The 10,567-nt window shown below is 46.4% G+C and overlaps 1 protein-coding gene across 1 annotated transcript in view; it reads right to left on the reverse strand.

Annotated features, from left to right (window-relative positions):
• LOC142741737 (glycoprotein-N-acetylgalactosamine 3-beta-galactosyltransferase 1-like) overlaps positions 1-9,831 on the reverse strand; it is a 124,610-nt gene extending 114,779 nt beyond the window's left edge. Inside the window, exon 1 of the mRNA XM_075851076.1 lies at positions 9,677-9,831. Coding sequence (XP_075707191.1) covers positions 9,677-9,831 — 155 coding nt within the window. The remainder of the gene's footprint in view (positions 1-9,676) is intronic.
• Positions 9,832-10,567: the final 736 nt, after the last annotated feature.

Consider the following 10,567-nt stretch of genomic DNA (forward strand, 5'->3'; position numbering starts at 1 on the left):
TTGTATGTTTGTCGTGTTTGTCGTGCACTTACTGACCACAGGGACCGCCGCCCAGTTGTACCCCGTCGCCTAGGGCGGGTCGTTGCAAGTAGGCAGGGACAGAGTGGCGGGTAGATTAGGGCTCACTTGTCCGTCTCCCTACCCCCTGCCATTACACTATTATTGTACACCTGGAAGGGAATGATATAGGAAAGGCTAGCGCCATAGATTAATTGTTTCACATGAAAAAGTCGCTCTTTAAGATTAGACAACTTTTTCCAGAAGTCAGATTAATATTCTCTGAAATTGAATGTCGATTGGTGTGGTTGCCTGCAGTAGATCTCATGTTTTGCAAAACGATTAGTAGAAAAGAGTTAATCTTATGTGCAGTTGTGGGAAGTTTTTCATACAGACATGTGAATCTAAGGGGAGATGTGCCAGGCCTCTACAGGTGGGATGCTGTACACCTGTTGGATATCATGTTAGATATTTTTAACTTGAATGTGCAGGCTATGGTTGAGATAATAGTTTAAAGCTCAGAACAGAGTGGATATTTAGTAGCCACCACGGGGATTACTGTCTCCTTGTTTGGCACAGTAAATAATATCGAAAATGTAAAATAAGATTGTCCCAGAGCTTATGAACAGTGTCCAGGGGCGTAACTAGGAAAGACTGGGACCCATAGCAAACTTTTGACTGGGGCCCCCCCCCCCCTCTGCTGGGTATCACACAACCCCCCCCCCCCTTGTAGATAGTGCCTCCCTATAGATTCCACCACACAGCGCCCCCTATAGATAGCACCATACACAGCCCCCTGTAGATAACGCCATACAGCCCCCTCTGTAGATAACGCCATACAGCCCCCTCTGTAGATTACGCCATACAGACCCCCCCCAAAAAAAAACGGCCTATAGTTTGTCCTACAAAAGACATGCATCCCCTATCCACAGGATAGGGGATACATGTGTGATCGCTGGCAGCGATAAGGAGAACGGGGGACCTAAAGTCCCCCGAAGTTCTCCATGACTAACCTCGGACTTCCGGCGTCTGCGCAGTTCAATAAAAATTAAAGGAGCGCTGGTCACGCATGCACACAAGCACGACCGGTGCGCAAGTCATTTCCATGGAGCTGCAGACAGACTACGGAAGTCCGAGGCGTGTCATGGAGAACTTAAGGGGGACTTTCGGTCCCCCGTTCTCCTCATCGCTGGGCGTCCCAGCGATCCCACATGTATCCCCTATCCTGTGGTTAGGGGATGCATGTCTTTTGTAGGAACAACCCCTTCAGTGGCGTCGCGCTGTAGCAGCCATAGCGGCTGCTAGCGAACCTGCGGCCATGGGAGGGGCCGTGCCGGCGGGTGGCACGGGCCACCTCATGCTGCAGGCCCCGTAGAAGTCGCTACGGCTGATATAGCGGTAGTTACGCCACTGCGCATAGGTTTGTACGGCGTAAAACTACAGCTCCCAGCATGGCCGAAACAATGATAAGCATATGCTGGGAGATGCGGTTTGACAAAAAAAAAATCATACCACCATCATCTCGCTGCAGATCATACAGTGACTACAATACTGATTAGAGGCAGAATAAAAATTTACATTAAGTGACTCACCGGTGACGTCTCAGATTCTAGTTCTTTTCTTCTCCCTCCGGTTCAGACATCTATGATGGATTTCTCCCGGCCATGACCCATTTCTGCAGTTTTCCGTTTAGATGTCTTTAGCTTCTCACTTTTAAAACATTTCTGCACCTGTAAACAAAGTTAAAATTCTCAACACATCTAAATATAACTGTCACACACACACACACACACACACACACACACACACACCGTGCCCCCTGTAGATAGTGCCCCCTGTAGATAGTGACCTACATAGAAGCCCCTGTAGATAGTGCCCACATATGGACTCCAGAGCTGCAAGGCAAAAGTGCTAACCACTGAGCCACCGTGCTGCCCTACATATAGCTTCCCCTATAGTTAGTGCTACACGTATAGCCCACCACTGTAGATATTGTCCCACATATAGCCCACCCCTGTAGACTGTGCACTACATATAGCCACCCTGTTGCTAGTGCCCCACAGGTAACCCACCCCTGTATATAGTGTCCCACACATAGCCCACCCCTATAGAAAGTACCCTAAAAAATAGCTCCCCTATAGATAGTGCTCTACATATAGCCCACCCCTGTATAGTGTCTCACATATACTGCCCCACATATAGACCCCCCTGTAGATAGTGGCCCACATACAGACCTCCCCTTTAGCTAGTGCCCCACATATAGACCCCCCCTGTATATAGTGGCCCACATATAGACCCCCCTGTATATAGTGGGCCACACCCCCACATATAGACCCCCCTGTAGCTACTGCCCCACATATAGACCCCCCTGTAGCTACTGCACCACATATAGACCCCCCTATATATAATAGCCCACATAAAGATGACCCCCCCCCTCCTGTAGATAGATCCCCCCACTATAGATAATGCCATTCACATTTTTATGAGGAAAAAAATATATAAAGTTGACATACTCACATTCTCCGGTTCCCACGCTGTTCACTGGCGATGCAGACATGCTCTCTTCTGAGCATGTCTGCAGGAGCTGAATGACGCTGATTGGCAGGGCAGAATGACTTGCCCCGCCAATCAGCACCCTCCAAGCATGGAAGCGGCGCGATGATGTCATCGCGCCGCTAGCCAATCAGTGTCATTGTAAGGCACTGGATGGTCAGGCACAGAACATGCCCGGCCATTCAGTGCTAATACATGTATTTGGCTGCCTCTAGCACCGGGGCCCCCTCCGGTGCTAGCGACACCTACAGGCATGAGAGTGCCTGTGTAAGGCTCGGTGGCGCGGGCCCCACAGTAGCGGTGCTACCCCTGTAGCAGCCATAATGGGCATTTGGGAGGGCGTGTAGGCTGGCGGCACGGGCCCCCTCAAGCCCCGGGCCTGCTGCTACCGCGGTAGTTACGCCACTGACAGTGTCTCTATTTCGGTGAGTAAGTAATGTCAGTCCTAGTTTCCTTTGAATTATCAATCGCTCTATTCAGTTCAGTATCCTTAGCATTTCTCTGAACTTATTTCCTGGGTCTCTTTCTCAGCGATCGATTGTATCCTCTGCCTTGGCGCTACGGTAGCCTGAGAGAGTTCAGCCTTACCTATGGTTGAGATTGCTGTTGGTATGGTGGGGCCAGTGGTGGATCCTCATAAGGGTGGTTCGGGAGGCCCAGGGCTCAAGTCTCCCATGGGGTCCATGGCCCGCTCATGCCCAGTGGCGTCGCTTGCACCGTAGGGGGCCCTGGTGCTAGCGATAGCCACATTCACTTGTATCTGCATCCTCAGAACGCAGATACAAATAAATACTATAGGCTGCAGGCCACGTTAGGCCTGCAGCCTATAAGGCACTGGGAAGACTCCCTGCGCAGTCTGGCGTGATGACGTCACTGCATCATGCTGGTCTGCGCAAGCGTCCCGCCCAGAGGTGCAGCGCTCCATCCGCCGCGGGAACGGGGCAAGGTAAGTACAATATTTTTTTTTCGGGGGCTATGTTTCAATATACAGGGTGGGATTTCTATTTAACACTATATACAAGGGGGGAGCTGTGCAGCTCTATATAAAAGGGAGGGGGCTGTATGGCACTATATACAAGGAGGGAGCTGTGTGGCACTGTATACAAGGGAGGGAAGCTGTGTGGCACTGTATACAAGGGGGCTGTGTAGCACTATATACAAGGAAGGGGGCTGAGTGGCACTATATGCAAGGGGAGTGCTGTGTAGCACTATCTACAAGGGGCTGTGTGGCACTATATACAAGGGAGCAGGGCTGTGTGGCACTATTTACAAGGGGGGCTCTGTGGCACTATATACAAGGGGGGGCTGTGTGGCACTATATACAGTGAAGGAAATAAGTATTTGATCCCTTGCTGATTTTGTACGTTTGCCCACTGTCAAAGACATGAACAGTCTAGAATTTTTAGGCTAGGTTAATTTTACCAGTGAGAGATAGATTATCTAAAAAAAATAACAGAAAATCACATTGTCAAAATGATATATATTTATTTGCATTTTGCACAGAGAAATAAGTATTTGATCCCCTACCAACCATTAAGAGTGCAGCCTCCTCCAGACCAGTTACACGCTCCAAATCAACTTGGTGCCTGCATTAAAGACAGCGGTCGTAAATGGTCACCTGTATAAAAGACTCCTGTCCACAGACTCAATTAATCAGTCTGACTCTAACCTCTACAACATGGGCAAGACCAAAGAGCTTTCTAAGGATGTCAGGGACAAGATCATAGACCTGCACAAGGCTGGAATGGGCTACAAAACCATAAGTAAGACGCTGGGTGAGAAGGAGACAACTGTTGGTGCAATAGTAAGAAAATGGAAGACATACAAAATGACTGTCAATCGACATCGATCTGGGGCTCCATGCAAAATCTCACCTCGTGGGGTATCCTTGATCCTGAGGAAGGTGAGTGCTCAGCCGAAAACTACATGGGGGGAATTTGTTAATGATCTCAAGGCAGCTGGGACCACAGTCACCAAGAAAACAATTGGTAACACATTACGCCGTAATGGATTAAAATCCTGCAGTGCCCGCAAGGTCCCCCTGCTCAAGAAGGGACATGTACAGGCCCGTCTGAAGTTTGCAAATGAACATCTGGATGATTCTGAGAGTGATTGGGAGAAGGTGCTGTGGTCGGATGAGACTAAAATTGAGCTCTTTGGCATTAACTCAACTCGCCGTGTTTGGAGGAAGAGAAATGCTGCCTATGACCCAAAGAACACCGTCCCCACTGTCAAGCATGGAGGTGGAAACATTATGTTTTGGGGGTGTTTCTCTGCTAAGGGCACAGGACTACTTCACCGTATCAATGGGAGAATGGATGGAGCCATGTACCGTCAAATCCTGAGTGACAACCTCCTTCCCTCCACCAGGACATTAAAAATGGCTCGTGGCTGGGTCTTCCAGCACGACAATGACCCGAAATATATAGCCAAGGCAACAAAGGAGTGGCTCAAAAAGAAGCACATTAAGGTCATGGAGTGGCCTAGCCAGTCTCCAGACCTTAATCCCATCGAAAACTTATGGAGGGAGCTGAAGATCCGAGTTGCCAAGTGACAGCCTCGAAATCTTAATGATTTACAGATGATCTGCAAAGAGGAGTGGGCCAAAATTCCATCTAACATGTGTGCAAACCTCATCATCAACTACAAAAAACCGTCTGACTGCTGTGCTTGCCAACAAGGGTTTTGCCACCAAGTATTAAGTCTTGTTTGCCAAAGGGATCAAATACTTATTTCTCTGTGCACAATGCAAATAAATACAGTGAAGGAAATAAGTATTTGATCCCTTGCTGATTTTGTAAGTTTGCCCACTGTCAAAGTCATGAACAGTCTAGAATTTTTAGGCTAGGTTAATTTTACCAGTGAGAGATAGATTATATTGAAAAAAAAACCGAAAATCACATAGTCAAAATTATATATATTTATTTGCATTGTGCACAGAGAAATAAGTATTTGATCCCCTACCCACCATTAAGAGTTCAGCCTCCTCCAGACCAGTTACGCGCTCCAAATCAACTTGGTGCCTGCATTAAAGACAGCTGTCTTAAATGGTCACCTGTATAAAAGACTCCTGTCCACAGACTCAATTAATCAGTCTGACTCTAACCTCTACAACATGGGCAAGACCAAAGAGCTTTCTAAGGATGTCAGGGACAAGATCATAGACCTGCACCAGGCTGGAATGGGCTACAAAACCATAAGTAAGACGCTGGGTGAGAAGGAGACAACTGTTGGTGCAATAGTAAGAAAATGGAAGACATACAAAATGACTGTCAATCGACATCGATCTGGGGCTCCATGCAAAATCTCACCTCGTGGGGTATCCTTGATCCTGAGGAAGGTGAGAGCTCAGCCGATAACTACACGGGGGGAACTTGTTAATGATCTCAAGGCAGCTGGGACTACAGTCACCAAGAAAACCATTGGTAACACATTACGCCGTAATGGATTAAAATCCTGCAGTGCCCGCAAGGTCCCCCTGCTCAAGAAGGCACATGTACAGGCCCGTCTGAAGTTTGCAAATGAACATCTGGATGATTCTGAGAGTGATTGGGAGAAGGTGCTGTGGTCAGATGAGACTAAAATTTAGCTCTTTGGCATTAACTCAACTCGCCCTGTTTGGAGGAATAGAAATGCTGCCTATGACCCAAAGAACACCGTCCCCACTGTCAAGCATGGAGGTGGAAACATTATGTTTTGGGGGTGTTTCTCTGCTAAGGGCACAGGACTACCTCACCGCATCAATGGGAGAATGGAAGGAGCCATCTACCGTCAAATCCTGAGTGACAACCTCCTTACCTCCACCAGGACATTAAAAATGGCTCGTGGCTGGGTCTTCCAGCACGACAATGACCCGAAATATATAGCCAAGGCAACAAAGGAGTGGCTCAAAAAGAAGCACATTAAGGTCATGGAGTGGCCTAGCCAGTCTCTAGACCTTAATCCCATCAAAAACTTATGGAGGGAGCTGAAGATCCGAGTTGCCAAGCGACAGCCTCGAAATCTTAATGATTTACAGATGATCTGCAAAGAGGAGTGGGCCAAAATTCCATCTAACATGTGTGCAAACCTCATCATCAACTACAAAAAACCGTCTGAATGCTGTGCTTGCCAACAAGGGTTTTGCCACCAAGTATTAAGTCTTGTTTGCCAAAGGGATCAAATACTTATTTCTCTGTGCACAATGCAAATAAATATATATAATTTTGACTATGTGATTTTCTGTTTTTTTTTTTTTTATATAATCTATCTCTCACTGGTAAAATTAACCTAGCCTAAAAATTCTAGACTGTTCATGTCTTTGACAGTGGGCAAACTTACAAAATCAGCAAGGGATCAAATACTTATTTCCTTCACTGTATATAGAAGCAGCAGCATGGAGGACATTATACAGCAGTAACAAGCAATGTAGCTGAGAATCTAGCACTGGGGTAATATAGTACACTTACGAGGAAGCTGCAGCATGTCTGTCTGTGTCTTTCTTGCTCTGCTCCTGCTCCCCCCTCCTTAGACTTCTCTGGGCAGCGTGTCTGTGTCTCTCACTCTGCTCCCTGATCCTGCTCCATCCTACCCTATTCTTAAACTTGTATGGGCAGCGTGTCTGTGTCTCTGTCTGTTCCCTATTCCTGCCGCCCCTCTTCATAGACTTATATTGGCAGGCTGTGAAGAGCCCCTCCGACTTACTGCAGTCCATCTCCTCGGCTCTGTAACGAGAGACGTATTTTGCTTGACAACAGGGGGTGGACAGCAGATTACAAGAAGGGAGACACCTAGTGGCAGTAACTTCACACAGAATTTGCATGGATAAAACAATCACATTTTAAGACTAACTATTCAAACAACTTAGGCGAATCTAATAGTATACCTGATGTAGACCCTTTACTTATTGTTAAAATTTAGTTGTTTTATCTAGGCAAATTCTGTGTGATGTTACTGCCACTAGGTGTCGACCTTCCTGTAAAATGCTGTTCACCCCCTGTTGTCAAGCAAAATCCATCCCTGGGATAGATAGAGACTGAGGCTGCTGGTAAGATTTTTATGTCAACCCAGTGCTGCATTTTCAGCTACACTACTTAGTACCAGTGTCAGACTGTCTCACTGGAGGACCGTAGGATCCTGTGGTGGGCCCAGGCATGGAGTTGCATCTCTTCGGCTACTGACTGATGGGGAGCAGAGAGCCATTGGCTCTTTAATCCGCCACTTACTCTAGTGGGCCACATGCTATTTAAGGCCTGTAGCCTACTAGAGGTCGAGAGGATGTAGACTATGTCCTGGCGCAGGTGACACAATGACGTCCCTGCACCGGGCCACGGACAGCAAAAGCAGGTAGAGAATTCATAGGCTCATTGTAGGAACGGGGTTAGCTGAGGTTTTTCTCTCTTTGGCACCATAGGGACCTTACTACTATGTAGGGGCACAAAGAGGGGACCTAACTACTATATAAGTGCACAAATGGGGCCTAACTAATATACAGGGGCACAAAGGGGGATCTAACTACTGTATGGGGGCTAAATGGAGAGCTGACTATTATCTAGGGGCACCTAACTACAACAGTATAGAGGAACAAAAGGGGAGCTTAACTGCTATAGAGAGGGGGACCTTTCTACTATATAGGGGCACCAAAGGGACCTAACTACTACAGTATATAGGGACACAAAGGGGGACCTAACACTATATGTGGGCATAAAAGAAGATAACCACTACATGGGAGCACAAAAGAAGGCTGCTATTGCGTGGTGGCACAAAGCGGACCTAACTACTGTATGAGGGCAAAAAGGGGGACTTAGCTACTGTGTAAGAGCACATAGGGAGTTATAACTGAGTAGGGAATATAAAGGGGGCCTTAATATTGTGTGGGGCACCAAGAGGGAGTATTATTTTCATTTTGGGTACTATAAATGGTTAGCTTTTGTAAAGGGTGGGAAATAGGTGGGGACAGTGCTGGATAAATGAGGAGCCAGTGATGTTTGTGTTCAAAATTCTGCAGAGGCGAGTCGTGGCTAAAAGAAGTCATCATTACGTTCTGGGCTGGATGAAGGAGAAAACTCTGAACGACTCTGATCTGAGAAGACGTCACCAGTGAGTCACCGGATTTCACTGTACTGTATTAACTTATATGGTCTGAAAAGTATCTGTGTAGAACTGGACACTATATGGTGGTAATATTAGTCTTTGTTTTACTATACAATTAAGAGTGGTCTTGCAAAATTTTCTATAAAGATGAAGGGTGGGCCCCAAAAATTGTTTCCTCTGGTGGGCCCAAGGTACTTTAGTCCGACGTTGCTTAGTACTGCTGTATAATGTCATCAATGCTGCTGCAGCTTCTATATATATGTGATAGATAGAGATAGTACAGCTGGGTTGTGTGCTGTGTATAGAAGACAAGACAGCCATTATGGCTCCATCTACTTTTTTTTAAACTAATCTTTTAAACCCCATTAAACCCTATGGCAGACCTGGGGTCATAGTTAGGCCCCTGTGTGTCATAGCAACCCATCGGCACCCCTCGATCGCGTCGCGGGACGCCAATGGGATAATAGAGAAAGTTCTCCCCCCTTTTTGTTTAACCACTTAGATGCCATAGTCAACAATGACTGTAGCATCTAAGGGGTTAAACGACCAGGAATGGAGTTATCTCCGATCCTGACAATTACATTGTGATGTCTGCTGTATAATACAGCTGGCACCCGCAAGTCATGGCGCAGGCATACCTCTTGTACCCGCACCATGATTGCGCCATAATAGTATGTCGGTTTAAACGGGTTAAAATAGGAGTTGCAGAAAGAGAGCTTGACTATAGACTTCGTGAAGAGAGTCAGCGGCAAGTAATCTGCAAATTGGGGTAATAAAAACCTCGTTCTCCAGATAGGCGAGGGTTCTAGGAGGTGGGCCCCACACCTTTGCGGCATTTATGACCTATCCTGGGGAAGCCATAAATGCTTAAGATGGTAATACTCCTTAATTCATGGGCAAAAATGACAAGATAGTCATAGTAAATAATATACTCTATTGTTCAATATGCTGCCCCCTTCATACATACGTAGTCAAAATCATTTACTAGTTGGTAAATTTATACAAGGATCAGAATGAAGAATACTGAGGAAATACTGCACCTTGAGTTGAGAACACATCTATATTCCATTTCCAGGGGCTTTCATAGGACATTTTTAGAAAGTGATTAAACTGCAGTTTATCTCCATTCCAGAAGGAAGATATGAAAACGACCATAACAAAACCAAAACTGAATGGCAGCCACGAAACCAGTCCACTGGAAAATATCATAGTTCCGTTCTGCAAGAAAGATTTTAAAGAACACCATTTACTACATGAGTGTAGTGTACACAAGGTTTAAAGGGGTTGTGTCACCACAAACATGTACAGCATATCCACAGAATATGCCATTAAAAGTCTGATAGATATGTTCCCACCTGTCTCCAGAATAGAGAGGCGGAGCATAGATGCATGACGGCGTGGGAATACGGAAACAGCGTACTCACTGAACTACGCTGTTTCGGTAACTCCAATTGGTGTTACAGAAACAATGTAGCTCAGTGAGCTACGCAGTTTCCGGATTCCCATCCTGTTGTACATCTATGCTCCGCCTGCCTCACCAGGTAGGACAGGGGACGGGGGACGCCTGTTCAGGAGATAGGTGGAGGTCCCAGAGGTGGGACAAACATCTATCAGACATTTATAGCATATCCTGTGGATATGCCATAAATCTGTGTGGTGATACAACACCTTTATCAGTGAAATTGTCAGGTGATCGATCTAAAAGAAAACTTCTAACCATGTTTAGCAATAGTAATAGTTAGGGTATGTTCACACAGGGCGGATAAGCTGCGTTAAAGCACACAGCGTATCTGCGCTGGTCGCCACAGGAAATTCTGCCTGAAAAACTGCACCAAAATGTGTTGCAGTTTTTCGGCCGAAATGTCCGCTGCAAAAAAACACACGTGAAAAATAAAAATTAAAGTTTCATACTTACCCATAGCCATGGCGACGCGTCCCTCTGCGG

Source organism: Rhinoderma darwinii, chromosome 2 (assembly GCF_050947455.1).
Source record: "Rhinoderma darwinii isolate aRhiDar2 chromosome 2, aRhiDar2.hap1, whole genome shotgun sequence".
Lineage (NCBI taxonomy): Eukaryota > Metazoa > Chordata > Amphibia > Anura > Rhinodermatidae > Rhinoderma > Rhinoderma darwinii.